This window comes from Etheostoma cragini, chromosome 8 (genome assembly GCF_013103735.1).
Source record: "Etheostoma cragini isolate CJK2018 chromosome 8, CSU_Ecrag_1.0, whole genome shotgun sequence".
Classification (NCBI taxonomy): domain Eukaryota; kingdom Metazoa; phylum Chordata; class Actinopteri; order Perciformes; family Percidae; genus Etheostoma; species Etheostoma cragini.
Genome location: NC_048414.1, coordinates 21,518,584 through 21,538,222, shown reverse-complemented (window position 1 = coordinate 21,538,222; position 19,639 = coordinate 21,518,584). Strand labels below are relative to the sequence as shown.

Sequence of the window (19,639 nt, the reverse complement as noted above, 5' to 3'; positions counted from 1 at the left end):
CCCCCCCCCCCCCCCATTTGACTTCTCTCCAATTGGATGGTCAGTGGGCAACATGCTCAAGTTCAAACACTTTTATTTACCCCAAAAGACAATTCAGGCAATTCAACAGTCTGCAGACCAAACAACCCCATTTACACATAAACAGCTCGCAGGGGTGTATGAGAGACAACACATGAGGGCCAAGCAATGAGTAAATCCACTTCAGTTCAATTTAAGAACAATAGTATAGTAAATAAAAACATAAATAAATAAATTAGACACCAATAATTGTACTAATTGGCTATTCAGCTCAGGCGTAAAACAGGGTCAAAATGTTGTGCTAGTAACTCGAAGCTTGCAGTCTGTAACTTCAGGGTCACACACACAGATAGGACATTTGTGTATCACAAACCTCACTGTTAAAAATCTTCCTCCACAAATTGCATTTGCAAATGGACAAAATAATTTTGCCGCCCATGAGCTCAGAGAGTATTTTTATCACCACTCTGACAGAGAAGTGGGATTTTTTGGTCATTTTTAAGAACACTACATTATTACAAGTCTTTCATGCTTCAGTGAGACCTGTGTTACACTCGCTCCATTATGCAATTGTACTGTATTCTTTTTTAATATTTTACTTTTTGCCTATTGTTGTGTAATTTAGTCTATTAAACAAAACAGAGACACAATGGGGAGACAAAGACAAGTATGTTAATATTGCTATTTATTTTTGGAAATCATCAATGCATATTATTAAAATCCTATTGCAATAAATGTTGCACATCAGACTAAAAAGATGACAAACTGGTCAGAATGGCCTCCATCATAATAATCCCATAAAAATCAATTAAATATCAAAGCAAGGCATGGAATCAAAAGGTTCTCCAAATTAAACAACAAAATACATTGTCTGTCCAAGCCATACTAAAACTACTCATCATTGTGTTTTCTAATTTGACACTACCATTGGCATGACAACATAATTTGTCTGTTCCTTTGAAAAACGTGACAAATCACTGTTGGAAAATAAATCTTTTTTATGATGTCACAATTCTATGGTTAAGGTTTAATTAGATTTAATCATTTCATTAAGGGTGAGTGATACTTGTTGATGTTTTGTCGCCCCATCCGGGACCCCACCAACCCAGACCTCTGCTATGCAGACTTCACACTAGACACTAAAACATCACCTGACCGTTGCGCTTATATTTATTTCTACAGTCAAAAAAGGGCTTCGTACTTGCTGAATTGACTGATGCTGTTGTTCTTCCTGGGAAGACAGTCTCAGTTCAAAAGTATCTAGTAAATCTACTTAATGGAACACACAGTACATTAAAAGCCCATTTTAGCCTGTAACCTAAACAGATATGATGTAACCATGACGCCTGGCATAATTCACTATGTGTGTTGTTAGCTGTCATAGCTAGCATTTAGATAGTGACTGCAGTGAATAGGGCAGCTGATAAGGAAAGAGCAAATGCCAGTCTGTGTGTCTGCAGACAATCTCACTGTGTTGCCCTGAGTTGGATCTCCATGCAATAAGGTTTGGGAGTCAGCGTGACCCCGTAGACTGGGGTGTAGTCTGGCTCTCCTGCATCCTCAGGCCAGATGAACTTAAACTTCCTCAGCAGGGTCACCATGATGAGGAAGAGCTCCATGCGAGCCAGACCCTCTCCGAGACACATACGAGGACCTGGGATATTAAAAAAAAGACTTCAAAATAATCCACAACAGTTTGTGCATGCCACTGCAGCTGTGATACAACGGGTTCCTCAGCTGTGTTTCTTGTTTTATGCTCTTATACCTGCGGAGAAAGGCATGAAGGCCTCTGGTTTAACAAACTCTCCCTGGTCATTGAGGAAGTTTTCAGGGTTGAAGTCATTGGGGAATTTCCATTGTCCCTCCTCATTCAGCACTGAGGTCAGGTTAAGGAGGATCAGTGTGCCCTTTGGAGAAAATGAAGCAAAAGTTGTGAAGCCATGTTCATCTTGCTAGACTCTGCGGTGCCCAGCTACGTCCTGCTGTGCCTTGTAATGCCAACAGTGCCCCGCTATGCCATGAACTACTACAAAGAACTGCTACAAACCACTATTTTTCTATTTTTGTTATTTCCACTCTTTATTCTAACCCCAACCGGCTCGTCAGACACCGCCTACCAAGAGCCTGGGTCTGTCCGAGGTTTCTGCCTAAAAGGAAGTTTTTCCTCGCCACTGTCCCACTGTTGCTTGCTCTGGAGGAGACTACTAGAACTTTTGGGTCCTTGTAAATTCTGGAGTGTGGTCTAGACTTACTCTATCTGTAAAGTGTCTTTAGATGACCCTTGTTATGAATTAAAACTTTAAATAAAATGTAATTGAATTGAATTAAGTTAGTCAATTCACAGCCATTCCCTAAAAGAACCAAGCAGGCCTGATTTATTGCACAATTTAAAATTTTATCAAAACCAGCCATTTTGAACATGCAACATTAGCTTGCTGCCTCGGAGGCTGTTCTTGCTGTTTCCTGTAGCAAAGGGATTTTGACACACAGATAGCAGTAGGAGATGGGCTTATCCTGGTAATGTCCTTTTGTAGATCCTAAGTAGAAAATCTTTAACCAACATTGAAAGACACTAGACCTTTTTTCTTACAATAACTCAGAACTTGCAGAAAAGTCCTGTTTAACTTTGTTCTCTACATAGGTTACCATACCTCGCCTCCACAATAAGGAACTCTGCTGATCCAGGACAGTGAGGTTTCTTTCCACTTCGCTAAAGTGTTACCAACTATACCAGTTGTTTCTTACCCTGGGAATGGAGTATCCCATGAGCTCTGTGTCTTTAGTGGTACAGTGAGGGACGCTGAGTGGAACAGTGTTGGCTATCCTCTGCACTTCATGGATCACAGCCTGGATCAAGAGAGATTTAAACATGTTCTTCTGCTTTATGGGACTTTAAGTGATTTATTGATTGATTTCTTTTATTTTGAACATGTAAATACAACAAAATATCAGAAAAAAGGTGAACTGTTGAAAAAATAAAACTCCATTAGTTCCAGTACATCAAAATGTACTCCTACCCCTTTATACCCTTTCTACCATATTAAATGAATTAGCTGCAAAATAACAAGTCTACAGAGATAATTAATCTGTAAGCAATGAAAACATATATTCAAAAGTTCTACTCACATATTACCCATACCCAACAATATTTATACACATGCTACAAATTATTCAACATAAGCCCATGTTATTATAATTCTCTGTACCTATACCATCTTTTTGAAATGAAATGACATATGTTTGGAAATTGATTTACTTCATTATTTAGTTTATTCCACAATTTAATGAAATAAATCAAATAATGAATTCTTGGGGCAGAAGAAAAACAATGCAGGCTCTCAGAAGCTCAGCCGCCAAATAGTAGACCATGTATATGGGAACCTGCCAGCAATATGCTGACGACCAGGTAAAAAAGGTTATGATAAATGTGGTTCAAAAGCAGTGATTATAATTGATCTAAAACAAGGACCCTAACCTAAACAGATTATCACACCAGATTTATTGTTACAGTTTGTGTCAAGCTCTAACAATTACACTCAGACCCATGTGTACACATACAATAAAAATGAAATGATTAAGTATGTCTAATGATTTACCTGCATGTAAGGCATGTTGTGTCTGTCATCAAAACTGGCCCGATCCTTCCCTTCCAACACCTTGTCGATCTCCTGCTGACAACGCTCTGACAGATACAATGTCACAGATACAATACTTGCATAGGCACCTAGAACGATTCCCCATGTTTTCATTGTGTCTGCCAATTTTGATGAAGAATGACCCAAAGCAATCAATTCCTATGGAGTGGAAGTGTGGCTTTAAGAGACTGACACTTGCAGGTGGTGAATCAACCATTTTTGGACTTGCCATTGCAATGGCACTGATATTTCTCATATTGCTTCACTGGCACACAAACTCAACTTACCAAAATACCATTTCTTAGTATTGAATCTTAACCCAGGAACAGGAGCTTGGTTATTGGATGAGCAGAATGAAGGACTGGATGGACGGCAGATAACTTAGTAAGGTTTTACAGTCAGCACTGAGGGTCTGAGCATCCCTACCAGGGTTTAAACTTTGAGAGCAAATCTTTCAAAGGCTTTGACTTTACCGCTGTGGATATCAGAAGCATTCATCACTGTAGCTCTCTTCTTAAGCTGCTGAGACTGGCCAGATTAATCGTTCAAGGCAGCCATGGTGTCTGTATAGGGGGTTAAGAGACAACCACCACACAGGCCTCTCCCAGCTAAAGACGGCCTACTAATAATGGTATTTGAACAACTCAGTCCAAAGACACTGACCTTTATAGAAATAATTCTAAGCATGTAATGAATACATATTTAAGATAGAAAGGCAATGGTAAAACTATGGAGCTGGTGGAAGATGACCACTGTACATGTTCATGCCTACCTTGTATGTGTGGGTAGGTCATAAGGTAGAGGAAACCAGTAAGCAGGGTGTTGGAGGTGGTGTCCGTCCCAGCTAAGTGAAGATCTAGAGTGTACATAATCAGTCGCTCTTCTGAAAAGTTAGAACCATCCTCACCTCTCTAAAAAGAGGAGAATGGATGTTTTAAAACAAACAGCCATTCAATGCAATTATGCATTACTGATGCACACAAAAGCCCACTGTGGGGCATGAAAACCACACAGACGGACCAGTACATCACATGGGCCAAAGGTACATGCATTCATTTGGTTGTAAGCTAAAATCTTTTGACCCAGCAAACACACACACAAACACCCTAGTATATATCCTTAGCGTTCCACTTCCGGATTGCTGCAGGAAATTCCACTCAATGCATGTATTTTCTGTTTCCTTCCGCTTTCTTTGTGTTGGAATTTTAAATTCTGTGGATTTGTGAGAACTATGAGTAACGGCTCCTCAGATCTCTGCAGGGTAAATCCAGACAGCTAGCTAGACTATCTGTCCAATCTGAGTTTTCTCTTGCAAGACTATTTGCATTTTGCATTTTGCAACGGCTTTTTGTGATATTTAGCCCCGCCCATGACAATTCAGATTGGTTTAAAGAAAAGGCTTTAAATCCTAAATGCTGTGTGGAGGAGCCAGACACTCCTACAGCGTGCCTTGGAGGAGGGTCTTGCAAAGCGAGACTACAAACACTAAGACCTTTTTCAGTTCATCCAGATAGCAATCAACAAAGTCTCGTGGTTCTCCATGGACTCTGGTCTTCTTGTGCTCGTTCAGCAAACCAATCACAAGATTCCTAGAAGTCTGAAAAGAATTCAAGTCAACATTCATAATTTGTATTAATGTCATGTTTAATTCTTAACCCAATATATTTCGTATATTTTTAACATACCTCAACATTCTTTAAGACCTTAGTGAAGGGCAGTGGCAGGCCATGAATAATGGGAAAAGAGTCATATAGCTGTAAAAGAAGAAGAAGATTTATTTCAATCCAAACTGTAGCCTACATACACTCTTGACTCTAGTCTCCTTGACATCAGCTATTGGTTTCTAAAGAGCCAAGATGAGGCTTAAAGTGTGTGGCTCCTGGTGGCTGGGACCATGGTTGTTTTGGCAGGGCCTAACTCCCAGCTAATCCACAACTGGGGAAAGAGGTGGAGCGTGGATGGAGCTGAGACTGGCCAAATCAAGCCTACTTACTAAACATATGTAACAAACATTATGAGAAGCCGCCTAGGCCATTGTTGAATACTTCACTTGCACATTCACATATATTGTTACCACAACCATTCACATACATATATACTTAATTTGCAAATACTGTACATGGATACTTCACTTTCTCATAAATATATACTTTGCATTCAGATACATACAAACATCAATTGCATATACATATACTGTACTTCAGTTGCGTATACATATGTACTTCACTTGCACATGCATGCATTATATGGGAGTATGTATGTGTGTGAGTATGAACATATGTGAGTGCAAGTGAAGGATGCATGTATACGCAAGTGAAATATATATGTAATAATTGAAGTAGATATGTAGTTACAAATAAAGTATATATGTATGTGCTAGTGAAGTATATATGTATTTACAAATTAAGTATATATGTATGTGCAAGTAGAGTATTCAATTCTGGCCTATGCGGCTTCTCTTAGTATTGCCATTTTTTCTCAAGCCTAATTACACCTGCTGCAATCACAGAGTGTGAACGAACAGATGGATGGACGGACAATCCACAGTTAGGATTCAGATAAAAAGTTTATTTTGACCTCATATTCATGCTGAATAGTAGGCCAGTGCAGGATGTAACGCACACTTAAATCTTTCAACTTGAGTGAGACATTTATCTAATGCCATGTTGCAAAAACAGGTCAACTTTTAAAGTAAACCCATTGTATACTATTTCAAATACATATTTGTATTTTGGGATTCTAGATAAAACACTTTATTTCTTATAATATCCATGGCTGCTACTCCTCTTTAATGTGCTTTGAAACTGTTTTATCCCTGAGACTGCTCTTTTCAACTCAGCAATAACTTGCTTATACAGTTTGGATGTGAAATTGTTAACAATGAAAGGGCCACCTTAAAGAAGAAGAGAACTCTGGGCACTGTCTCCAAACTCTGATTGTTAAGCCTATATAATGGGTTTGATTCAGGCAAGGTATTTAAATGTGCCAGAGAAAAAGCATATTTGGGATTTGAATATTCCAGCTTCTCAGTGCTGTTGGTGTTTTCCAAAACACACCATCAGATGTAATAAAAAGATTGCATGATTTGACACAATGAATTAATGAGCTTCATCACCACCAACTCTCTGAAGACGCCAATGATTTCCCTGTAACTGTATAGTGCTATTAGTGCTAATCTTTGTGAGTTGAACTGTTTTTGCAATGAGGCTCATTTGCATAGAAAGGGACTAATGTAGCGCCAAATGTATGCAATTTTACCCAGGGTGCAGGTTAATCTTTGCAGGTGCTTTGGGAAGTACACTGTCTTTTTTTTTTGTTATTCATGCAGGTTTAGCTGTAAAAGAGTGCAATCCTTTGGGGAATTTGAACATTATATATGTTAATATTTATGAGCCAGGTTTGAAAGCAGAAACATGCTTTGACTCACCACAGCCCATGGTCCATTGGCGATCTTGGTAATCTCAGTAAAGCATTGAATAATAACTTTGATGAACTCATCATCATACTCGTAGCGTGTACCAAACAGAACCTGGCAGGTGATGTTGGAGGCCGCATTATGAAACAATACTTGAGGATTCAAGGTATTGCCTGTGAAACACGATGATGACATAAGTATGACACACCATTGTGCAAGAACAAAAAAGAACATTAAACATAGAACAATGCAAAATTCATTCACATGATTGAAAATTCATAATCAAAATCCACCTTGGAATATTATCAATGATATTAGAGTATTTGTGCTGCTCAGAAAACCCTCACATCCGTATAAGAATTGTGAGGACCTTCAGATGACATACCAATGCTCTTTTCCAGTATATCAATGGTGTATTGTATCTCTGTCAGAATCCTCTCCTCCATGGAATGTTTCCCAAGACCAAAGTTCCTCAAGGTTGCCAGAGCAAAGCGACGATGGTCCCTCCAAAGAGAGCCATAATCTGACATAATGAAGCCTACAACAGGTGTAATGACACAATGAGTATACAGTATAAGTATGGTTGCACCTGACGACCAGCCACTGTGGTAATAATACTTAAAAAATATTAAAAATACATTTTATTTATGAGTCATTTAGCAGGGAACTACTAGGCGATCGGTATGCATATTTAGCTTTTCTTAGAGAAGCCTTCTACAAAAAGGGTAAACTAGCTAGGCAACCTATGACCTGTGATTTCTGTTTCTACCTTTTCACCATTTCCCAGCATTTCCTTTAGTGTGATACAGTAATGATGCCAATACAAACTTAAACTGTACCACCATATGTGGTGGCAACTGCCGATGAAAACTAGCCTATGGCTAACTCGGGTACGCTTACATTTGCTTTGAATGTTGATCAGTGTACATTGTCCCCTTTTCAAATAAACAAATAAATGAAATGAAAAAATGTTGTAGCAAGATATATAGTAATCGTAGTACTTGACCTAGCCCTACATACAGTACACACATAGAAAGAGATATTTCTGACAACCAGTATGCACTACATGTTTTTTTAAATTAGTTAAGGTCAATCAAACATTCTCTGCTCTATGATATATTGTGTCTGTTCTTTACCTTTCCTTTGGATGGCGTCATTGACAAACACGTCTTGGGGTCGTCCAGCAAAATCCGTGCCCTTGGTCACCATAGCCTCCTTCATGGCCTTCATCCCATTGATGATTACCGCTGGTCTGGTACCAAGGAACAGACTGTAGACATTTCCATAAGACTTCCTCAGCTGGGAGAGAACAATATAACATGTCAGTGTTCAAATCAGGGGTTAAACTGGGATTTGTTATGTGTGTGTGTGTGTGTGTCTTAACCTTGCAGTTTTACATGATATGTGCAAAACTGCAATGTTAAGAGCCTATACTTTGCGTTGTTGTAGTAGCAACAGGTATTAGGGCATTAAGCATCTACATCACTGATGAGCAGTCATCACTTTATTACACATTGTATAAACCAATTGTAATGATACATGAAGTGACCCATACAATACACACACATACACACACACACACACACACACTAACCAGGACCAGCTGCCAGCTTTACAACCGAGTATGTAGTTTTGATTACTTGCTCCAGTGGTTGCCTCATTAAAAACTGCCTATTATTAAGATATGAAATTGATAACACTGGTTAGTTTTACAATGAACATTTGGATTTATTTGTGATTTACTTGTGTACTTTAATTTGGATTTTACATTTCATACAAATTCTTAAAAACAGTACACAGTACAGAGTACTCACATCTATAACTCATAACTTGTCTATAATTGCATTACTTCCCATAATGGTTGGTATGCAATCACTTCAGTATTAGAGTAGTCTGCCTTTTCTTACAGGCCAGGTGCTCTGCAGATCTCCTCCTTGCTACCCACTTTCTAACACATTTAGTGGGGTCTCAGGATTCTGATGGAGGGCCGACAAAGTGACACCCATTAGAGAGGACAGATTTTTAATTCTCAGCATGGAACGTAAAGGCGTAACAATTGCGTTAATTTCAGGAAAGAAACCTCTCTCACATTCTGCACTGCTTACAGCAAATGATTTAACAGCATGTCTGAGTGTTAGAAGTGGTGTAGTCATGGGTTCACTGGGGTCACATGTCCTAAAGCTTGCCTTCGTGCCAGCAAAGCCAATACTAAAATAATAGCAAAGCTCCCTCAGTCCATGTTCCCCATGCATTTAAGGTAAAGGAGAGGGTCAAGTTGTTTTGTTAAGAAGGTTTACCTTTTGAAACAAGGACCCTTCTCCCTCTGTCAGCATTCTTGGCTCCATGTAGGTTTTTAAAGCTTCACAAAACCTTCTGACCTCTGTCACTGTGCAATTCCATGCCATTGATCAACTCTTCCATCACTGCGTCACATGATTTCTTATAGAAATGACCACTCTCAGGTTCTCTACGCATTGAACTCAAAACATCGATCTGCCTATTGTTGAGAGTCACTGACTGAGACAGTCTAATGTCTCTGTTCTGCAGAGCCTCAGAGAGATCTTTGAGTTCTTCGAGTGCATCCATCGTAAATCCACAGTTCTTAACAAAACCAAGAACCTTTGTTGCCAAACCCTGATACATACTCTTCTAATTGGAGCTCCTCTTAAGAACTTTACTTGAATCTGTAAGATGATTTTATATTGCCGCATACATTGTCCAAACAGTTTTAAGTGTGCGTTATCCCCAAGATGCTACCTATCCTTCTCAGACAACTACCTACTTCAGTTACAACAGTCTCAAGTTCTCTTGGATTCTTTGTTAATTGATTATACAAGCAGTAAAGCTTATCTAGAAATTAGGAGAAGTGATTGGTTACGGTACAATGTTACCGTATTGCACCTGTCAAAACGGTCAAACGGTACTGCGTTTGACATTGACAACTCTAATCTATGGTTTAAGCTGTGCCAACAAATGAGGCCAGGGAACTTTATTTTGAGTTTTGCAAACACACCATTCTTTCTGCCCAACATGACGATAGCTCCATCTGAGCAGAAACCCACCATGCATCCTTTAGATATGCTTCATCAAGACCATATTTATGAAGACAGTTAAGCAGTCTAATCCCCTCTGAAGTGGTGCCCTCTAGCTCAAGCTAATCTAAAAAGAAGGTCAATGGATGGGACTATATGGCTAGATGTCCTGAGGTACACAATCAGACAGGACCTCTTGCTTAACAAGGTGCTCTCATCTTCAATCACTGTTAGCTTTGGTCGATTTTGTTTGATGCTGGAAAAACAATCCCTGTCTCATCTCCCTGGATATGAAATTAATGAGTTCAGTACATGTGACATTTGGATGAAGAACACGGCCAACATTCCCACCGTTAAGCATCTGCAAGTCAATGACTTTTTAAGGGTAAGTGTAAGGCCGGTTACTCTTTGCTAGATGGTAGGCTGTTCTAAACACACTGAAGGGAGACTCAAGAATTTCAGACTCGGTTCTGAGAAAACATGTTTCTAATGTAAATTCTTAAGTATACTTTAAGCTATTTTTTGGCTTTCATTACTTATTTTTCTTCAAATATTTCATTTGTTTTCAGTTGTGTTACCATGAGGGCCAACCAGACAATTTGGCCATTCACTTGAGAAAGTGTACCTGAGTTTACCACTTTGCTCTGCTCCGAGTGATCTTACAAAACTACAGGTTTTGCATCCCAACTTTGTCTCTTTTACCACAAGAAGTGGGTGGGTCTTACAGAAGTATTCATACTTGTGTTCCTTTCAGCAGTCTGGCAAGTAGTGACAGACTCCACCTCCTGCTCCAATGACATGTCCCATATCCACAGTTTCATTGACTTGTCCCATGTCCACAGTTCCAATGACCTGTCCCATATCCACAGTTCCAATGACCTGTCCCATATCCACAGTTCCAATGACCTGTCCCATGTCCACAGTTCCAATGACCTGTCCGATGTCCACAGTTGCAATGAACTGTCCCATTTCCACAGTTACAATGACCTGCCCCAGACTATCTAAATAATGTTTATAGAAGGTTTACAAAGTATCTATAAACTACTTAACAAGGTATAATAGTCATCTGTTGCAACTTTATTTCAACCATCCAGACACTGTTTATAGACGGTTTCCAAACCAACTAGTAACCCTTAACAATGTGTTAAAAAAAATTCGTTCTTCAGAATCATTTATAATGACAATGAAATGATTTTGAAATAAAAATGAACTGTCAACCATGTAATAAGTGTTGGCGTTGCATAGTTTGTCCAGTAGAGGGCACTCTACAACGTCCCTGTTGGCAACACCGGTCCTTGTTGCCAATAGTCAGTGTTGTCTTTTTGTTCAAAGGACTTTAAGTTTCATATCTTAAGTTTGGTATTTTTATTAGGTCTGGGCAAGTTAACACGTTGTTATCGCGTTAACTAATTAATTAATTAACGCCAACAATTTTTTTATCGCGCGTTAACGCAGTTTTTATTATTTCTTTATTATTGTAAAAGTTTGTTGCTCAGGCTTTGTAAATACTGCAAAGTTGAATTTTCTTATCACCGGAGTACTTCCAGTCTGAAATTTCACCTTGACAGTTGATACCAGCAAATCATTCAATCACACACACAGTGGCGCGAGACTTCGGCAGGCTACGTTAGATGCAGCGTGTGGGTAAGTATAGATAAACAAAGGCAAGAGACGCTAACAGATGCCATAGCGACGTGGATAGCTACAGACTGCAGGTCCTAGGGTTGTGGAGGACATCGGTCTGAGAATCGCAACAACGACGGCAGGTATGACATTCCCTCAACACGCATCATCACAACAATACACCAGTTGTATAAAAAGGAGAGGACTGCAAAAGCGACCACGCTACAACATATACATGCTGTAACTATATATGCTACAACCATAGGGACTACTGGACTCACCGGGGACTACTGGACTCCCTGGGGACTACTGGACTCACTGGGTAACCAGAATTATCTTGGAGTTACAGTGCATTATAATGATGAAAAGTGGGCGCTGCATTCAGTGCTCTGAGTGGACAGAAAACAGAGGAGAGACATTATGCTGAGACATGCGCAGGACACTCTATTGACGTTGCACAGCAGTGGAATGTGTCAAATAAAGTCACCGCAGTTAGGACAGACAGTACGAATAGATACGAAATCTGATCAATGCTGCGAGCCTTCTGCCTTCTGATCATGTCCCCTGACCCTGATTTGCGCACGGTCTCCAGCGTTCTGTCACAGTGTCTCTGCTTTACAGCGCATTGGACAGTGTCCCTCAGTGTCTCTGCTTAACAGCGCGTTGGACAGTGTCCTTGCAAAGTGCAGAAAAGTTGTGGGGCTCTAAACCCAGTCCAAGTGCTGCAGGGTTAGAGCAACAACAGATGAACGTGTACATAAGAAGGAGTCGCTTATGCAACACGTTCCAACCAGATGGAATTCACCTCTGGACATGATGAATACATTGTTTAAGTTGAGATGTACACTAAAATATTTTATTTAACTGCTACTTTATAAACCAAAAGCTGGTAAGTTTTTGCAGAACAAATGTAAAATCCTTTATAGGTTGGGGTCTAGGCCAAGTGCACAAGCAGTCAACTCTGTACAGACAACCTTTTGTGAGTAACCTTTAAACTTAGAAGCATATTGTATTGTGCAACGATTTAAGTGGCTTTCATACTTTGTTGTAATTTTACACTCACAGCGGCCAGTAGGTTTCATTCATAGTCTAGGAGTGCAGTGTGGTCCAGCAAATGTTGAAACTATTACTATTAAGAAAAACACAGTGGCCACAAGTGTAAGTATTGAACCATTGTAGACACATTTTAGGTAGCTACTAAGTTTAGTAGTATATACATCAATGCCATAAAAATGTCAGACACTGCAAGAGCAAAACATCAATTTCATTGTTTTATCTTACCCTCTCAAAGTCCTTAAGGGGGTTTTCTAGCCTCAGGTGCAAAATGTTCCCTAGTATAGGCAGGATAGGGGGTCCTGGGGGAAAGTTCTTGGGCCTCCGGGCTTTGAGTAGAAGGACAAGGAAGACAAAGCAGATCCAAATCAGGAAGATTGAGGCAAACATGTTGACTGACTGGACTGAACTGAAGAGGCAAGCTAATTGCTTGCTAACATCTAAATGCTTTCAAAGCGTAGCTCAGCTCTTAGTCCTGCCCCTTCTAGTTGTGGACTTTGGACAAGAAGTCCGACTGAATCTGCTAAAACATTAGCAATGTGGAGCGAATAGCCTTTTGGTGAATTCCTAAACTCATCTACTGAGCAAGTCTGTTACAGTTTTCAAGATGACAGGAATTTCACCTTATAACCTCTTTACCCAAAACCCTGAGCGGACACAACCGGAGATCCTACACTGATGTTTTCAGTTCAAGTACTTGAACTGTGACCCTTGTCTGATCACAAGGGACACAAGCAACAGGAAAGCTTTGTCTCACAGCACTCCTGCTGTCAAGGTCGAGACTTCAACAGGAACCCAAGAAAAGTGTAACCATTTATTTTCTTTTTAAATTGTGTACACACATAATCACACTCATGTACAGACATAGGAATGCCTTGATCTTTTGTCAGTTGGTCTATATCGTCAACGTTTCAAGGGACGACGGGTCTGTTTCGTAAACAAGACAAAAAGAGACCGGCTTTAGGCAGGCTACACAATAAAAAAATTTGAAACGGTTCTGGGATTTTCTTTGCTATTTTTTCCATTGGCTGAAGACATTTTCTTAACATTTGATAGAGTGGGCAAGACGCATGTTTTCCACTAACGTTTCCACCTCTTCCAAGTAGGAGCTATCTGGTTTTGTACGTCAATGGTTGGCCTGTCTAGTAATAATCCTAAATCCCTGTCTATCCTATCATAAACTCTACTAAACATTTTTACTTTCCAAAAGTCAATTTTTACTAACCCCTGTACATATAGTTTTTATTACTGGTTATCAAATGACAACAAGGACTCAAGTGAATTCTTACATTCATCGACATTGTCCAGTGCCACCAAAGAAAACGTCTTCTTCCCGGACGCTTTAGGCTGCGTACAAGCTAAAGAGACTGTTTCAAGCGTCCTGGATCATCATTCATCATTATCTTCTTCTTCTCCGTCCTCTTCTTCTTCTTCTTCTTCTTCTTCTTCTTCCAAGACAGCCACCAGTTACGCGTCACTAACACCAACTCAATTCTTGATTGGCCAACGGCCCTTTCAAGTGGAACCATTCAACAAACATTCTTCAACATGGGCAAGGGATAAGGGTCAAGAGAACGATAATGTGATTTATGATTTAAAAATAATCTAGGAGAAAAATTATTAAAACTTTCCATCTTCTTGCACAGTGTGGCGCTTTACTTGACCTGGGCCATCGGGCAACCCAAATTGTTGAACCATGCTCTTCTTAGTAAGACAATTACAAAGTCGGCCTACTATCACCTCCAGATTATATATAGGGTTAAAGTTTTTATGTCTTAGCCAGATTTGGATACAAATTCTCCATGCATTTGTCTTCAGTAGACTCTAGGGCCGGGTACCAAAATATATGCTTGTTAGGCACCGACCAAATTACCTCTAAAGTTTTGAGTATTGAAAAGTGCCTTGTCGATCAATACCCAATTTCAATACATAAGGAGTAAATCTTTAGAACACTGCCACTCGAGTCTTCACTAAGACCAAGAAAGTGGATCAAATCCCTCCAGTTCAGAGGTCTTTTACACTGGCTTCCTGTCCCTCAAATAATTGATTTCAAAATACTACTGTTGGTTTAAAAAGCACTGACCGGTTTAGGGCCAAATTACATTTCTGATCTGCTGTCAGATTCTGACCATTTCTAACACTGCACTGACACTTATCCATGTACAGTATTTCATACCTGTCGTATTCTACGTCAGCTGTTTTTATCTTGTTTACTGTATATCTTCCAAAGCCACTTTTGTCTAAACTAAATAATGCCTTAGTAAACTGAAATTAATCTTTGTAAAAAGCTTCCCTTTCACATTCATTTTTCCATTTGTTGAATAGCAAAAGGGAGAAAACCGATTTTTTAAAACAGGGTTGTGACTCTGTGATTGGCCCTTGCTATTGTGCAACGATTCTGATTGGTTTAGCAGGAAGGTGAACGCCTCCAACAGCTGATTCGAGTTAGGTGAAGCATTGATTAAAAGTGAGGTCTTCCTGAAAGGATTTACGCTGAGAAACATGTCAATCAGGAAAGACTAGATGCAGATGTGCAACAGTTAAACACAGCATGATAAAATATACATTTATTAGGATAACAGCTGAATTGATTTAGGTGGGCATCTATTAAAAGTTAGGTCTTCTTAAAAGAATTTGCGCTGAGAATGATTTAAAAATAAATAAACTTCAATATTAACAAAATTTTACCTGTCTTGTGTCTCTGTCTGTTGATGGATAAAACACCAAATGGCAAGAAGTATAAAAAAAAATACAATACTAATGAAATATGTTCGAATCCCACCTCTCTGTCACAGTGGCAATGAAAACCAAACCAACTTTGTCGTTTTACATAAATAAATGGAGTACAAAAATACAAACTTACTAACATAAAGGCACAGTATCTTACCATGGGACTGTTCCATTGGCTTCCATTATGTTGCATATACTATTGAAAGTAATTCCGTACATTTCAAATAATTAAATGTGTATTTTTGAGACAACCACAAAGGTCAGCAAAAGGGTGTAATATTTTTCTTCTGTTAATTTGGCATTCTTTGAAAAAAAAAGTATGCTGGTTTAACCGTAGCTTGTACAAAGTTAGCAGTATAGTAAAACAAGTTGTAAGGGTGTCACAAAATGTTACAGTTACAAAAGTTGAGTGTTGAGGTAAACAGCTCCAACCCCTGAACTAATACGGTCACATACATTACTGTCCACTCCACCGCTCTCTCTCTCTCTCTCTCTCTCTCTCTCTCTCTCTCGCTCTCGCTCTCTCTCTCTCTCTTTCTCAGTGTTACTTGTGTTTCTGGGGTGTAGGGATGTATATGCATGGGAACTGAAGCCATTTTGGGTGTGGACAGATAGTCCTCGCTATCTTTTCAGGAGTACTTCTGTCTTGTATCTATTCCCCCTTACGGTATGGGTATTTAGAATGGTTATGTCAGTCTTAGCACATCATAAATACATTCCTCAGATCATTTAAATGTCAGCGCAGTTTATCTACTGCAGTGTCCTAAATCTGAGGTAGAAAAGACAATACAACAGATAGTGAATAGCTCCCTCAAGTGGACAGCATTGGGAAATGGATTTAACATTCAGTGTGATTTCAAAAATGAAATGCTTTACATAGACCTATATGTAGATCTTACATAAATTAGATAAGTATGTTTCTTTTTCCAGAATAAGATTGAGGAGAAGGCATCCACACCTCTGACTGAAGAACCTTATTTTGTCCACTCAAAGGAAACTCTTACAATAGGTAAGTGTTAGACTTCCTACGCTACAATGTGTATGATTAAATAAAAAATTAGAACAAAGATTGGGCTGATCAATAAAAAAGAAAAAAAACTATAAAGAAAAAACAAACCTCACCAACGTAATGGCAGAGCCAGGGTAAAAAGGACTCTAAATCAGAATCACAACTTCATCATGTTTGGGTCTGTGGTTCTACTTCTACTTTGCTCCTCTTTCAGACCAACAGGGCCAATCTTTTCTCTCTAGGCCCCCCCCCCCTCAACTTTCAAAGGTGCTGCAGCTCAATCTCGAGAGCCCATTCGCAGACGTAGAGTGGGTAAAGTTAAATAATGAATGTTTCCAACAACACCTACTTGCTTACTGCATTTGTATAGGCCAACTGCGTTCGATTTTCAGGTCACAATTATAAACAACGCTGAAGTAGTAATGCTGTAATAGTTTTAGACAGCTGGGGAATTCCTTTGACACACTGAGCTCCTCTCTCCTCTATCTTTCTATCTTTCCATTTGTGTGCATCCATGTCCCAGAAATGCCTGTTACTAACCTAGCTCTGGGGAGTCATTCCCCAGAGTCCTTATGTTCTTTTTTCCCCAGCATGTTCCCTCGGATCAGAGAGGCTCCAAAATCAGGGTAGCAGCTGTCGCCTTGGTCCCGCTACACGTCCTGCGATGCCATGTTCATCTTGCTAGACTCTGTGGTGCCCAGCTACGTCCTGCTGTGCCTTGTAATGCCCACAGTGCCCTGCTATGCCATGAACTACTACAAAGAACTGCAACAAACTACTATTTTTTTCTGTTTCTGTTATTTCCACTCTTCATTCTAACCCCAACCGGTCGTCAAACGATGCACATGAAAACAAGTTAAATGTTACGCAAATGGACATTGGTGTGCACAAAATTCAATTTTTAACATGAATTCCAAAAACCTCAATATAAGTGTAACATATCTACAGTGTAACATATAATTTCCTACAACCTGTCAGTCAGCATTTCATTCCCTTGCTTACATACAGTACATGCTACTAAAAATTCAGCTGACTGCACTGGACTATATATTTATGGTTCATTTTTTTTACATTTTAGCTCTGTATATTAAAATACATAAGTAAACACTTCTCTGGTTTGAATGGCCTACATTGCCACAAGGTTTGCTTTTTATAAGACTTCCTAATGTTTGTGTGTGTGTGTCCGGGGTGGGTTCACACATGTTGGGATCTTCTCTCACAGTTTGGAGTTGGCCATTTTCTACAATGCCTGAAAACATGATGATGATGTGTCAATATGTGCTAATGTGTTTACAACTTGTTTTAAAAACCTGATTAATGCTGCTTTAAACAACACAAAGGCCTAAATATAGCCTTGAATATAAACTACTGTGGCCTTTATTGAATGCAACAACATTGCTAATTGTAGCCTAGTCACAGTGTAGCTTCCAGTTTGTAAGTCCTACAGTAGTATTATATCAGATGAAACTATAAGCACTGAATCCTAAGATATTTTCACTTATAAATGGCTTTCATTGTCATTTCATAAATAAGGAAATGTCATGGAGACACCTGAATCAGCATGGTTCAATTCTGGGACTATTATCATCCACAGGAGGAAATCCAACCAGTTGTTAGGATGTCTTAAGTGTTCTAGACTAGTGTTTTTCGCAACCTTTTTCAATCATTTACTCCTTTTTAACTATTTTTTTCAGCCAAGTACCCACTACACAGCGCCTAGTATAATAATTTTAGAAATTATGCCTAAAATAATGTCCCGTATACCCTGCAGCAAAGAAAACAGAAACACTGTTCAGGACTAAAGTCAGTGGGGAGAAGTAATTAATACATTTACTCAAACGCTATGTGGTTTCTGCGTATTTCAATTTAATGATATACTTCTACTCAACTGAATTTCTCAGGGAAATATAATATAGATTATTACATCAGCAGTCACTTTGCAGATTAGGATTTTACATAGAAGACCTGTGATGACCTTCTAAAATATCCAATCAGCATTCATTAGCAGAATGCGAGCGTGTTGGGACCTGTAAGAAATCAAAAGGACAAAAGAACTCGGTCAGTCAACGTTCGACTTGAACTTGCAAAAACTATAATCAAATCTGAGATTTCTCAATGACAATCAGGCAAAAGAGACTAATTTAGCCGTCTAGCTCCAAAGACTCCAATTCATTTTGCACTCGCCAGCGATCACCCCCAGTGCAACCAAATTTGGTACAATGGGGTTTAATAGGGAGTAAACTGGCTCTCCGTAGACGGGCTCTTGCATTCCAACATCTGCTGATGCACCAGATGTTGGCAGATCAGATCACAACCTTGTCTTGCTGTCTCCTATGTATGTTCCTCTTGTCCAACGGCAGCCTGTCCACACAAGGACTGTGAGTAGGTGGACTCAGGAGGCTGAGGAGGCACTGCAGAACTGCTTGGAGTCTACAGACTGGGGCGTGCTCTGTGAGCCACATGGGGAGGACATCAATGACCTGAAAGACTGCACCACTGTGGTCAGAGGGGGCCTCTCAGTAAACAAAGTCTTCACTGATTTGAATGCTTTATGAAAATATCCAATGTCAACCGGAAAGTCCATTGACTTCTTGTTTACTAACAGCAAAAATAGTGTGTTCATTTGTGTATAGGCCACACTGAAGTTTGTATGTATTTCCTGTTGATGTTTTCTGTCCCCATAGATCTATTGCTTTCAATCAGTTCCTGACCATTCTTCCAACATTTCCATGTGTGCAAGAAGACACAAGAAGAATAAAAATGTCATTTTCCATTCATGCTCTCCTCCAGGAGCCTTTCTCATCTTATTCCGTCATCTGCCCAAAATGTCAACTTTGCACGCAAGATAGCTCATAGTCCCACAGGCCGTGTCATGTGTTGAGCACCTTAGAATTTAGTAATTTTGGGTGTAATGATGATTTCCGCCTCTTGAGGCTGCTATTTAGTCATAAAGCAAGAAGCACAGAGGCCAAACAGGTGGTGCTGGGTGCTCTCTCTGTACTTTACCAACATAACACATATCACCTGTATTTCACATCCCTCCTTGGTCACAAAATACTTAACCCAGAGTAATATGGCGTTTGCATGTGGCTCTTTTTAGATGTCTACGTCCATGTATGGACAA

General features: G+C 39.5%; 1 protein-coding gene across 1 annotated transcript; it reads right to left on the bottom strand.

Moving 5' to 3' along the window:
* Nucleotides 1–1,219: 1,219 nt before the first annotated feature.
* On the bottom strand, nt 1,220–13,226 carry LOC117948503 (cytochrome P450 2F2-like). The gene is made up of 11 exons (XM_034878154.1): nt 13,005–13,226; nt 8,205–8,367; nt 7,454–7,606; nt 7,081–7,241; nt 5,339–5,407; nt 5,146–5,250; nt 4,426–4,564; nt 3,615–3,700; nt 2,764–2,865; nt 1,784–1,925; nt 1,220–1,672 (listed from the first exon to the last, which is right to left on the bottom strand). The coding sequence occupies exons 1-11, from the start codon at nt 13,164–13,166 to the stop codon at nt 1,485–1,487; spliced, it is 1,470 nt and encodes a 489-aa protein (XP_034734045.1). The 5' UTR covers nt 13,167–13,226; the 3' UTR covers nt 1,220–1,484.
* Nucleotides 13,227–19,639: the final 6,413 nt, after the last annotated feature.

What these genes read in the sequence shown, in the direction of transcription:
- LOC117948503 (XM_034878154.1), bottom strand. Translation starts at nt 13,166, where the DNA reads ATGTTTGCCTCAATCTTCCTGATTTGGATCTGCTTTGTCTTCCTTGTC. An exon ending in CCAATGGACCATGGGCTGTG is followed by an intron (nt 5,408 to 7,080) that starts GTGAGTCAAAGC and finishes CTTCTTTTACAG; the next exon opens with CTATATGACTCTTTTCCCAT. An exon ending in TGGGATACTCCATTCCCAGG is followed by an intron (nt 1,926 to 2,763) that starts GTAAGAAACAAC and finishes TTTTCTCCAAAG; the next exon opens with GGCACACTGATCCTCCTTAA.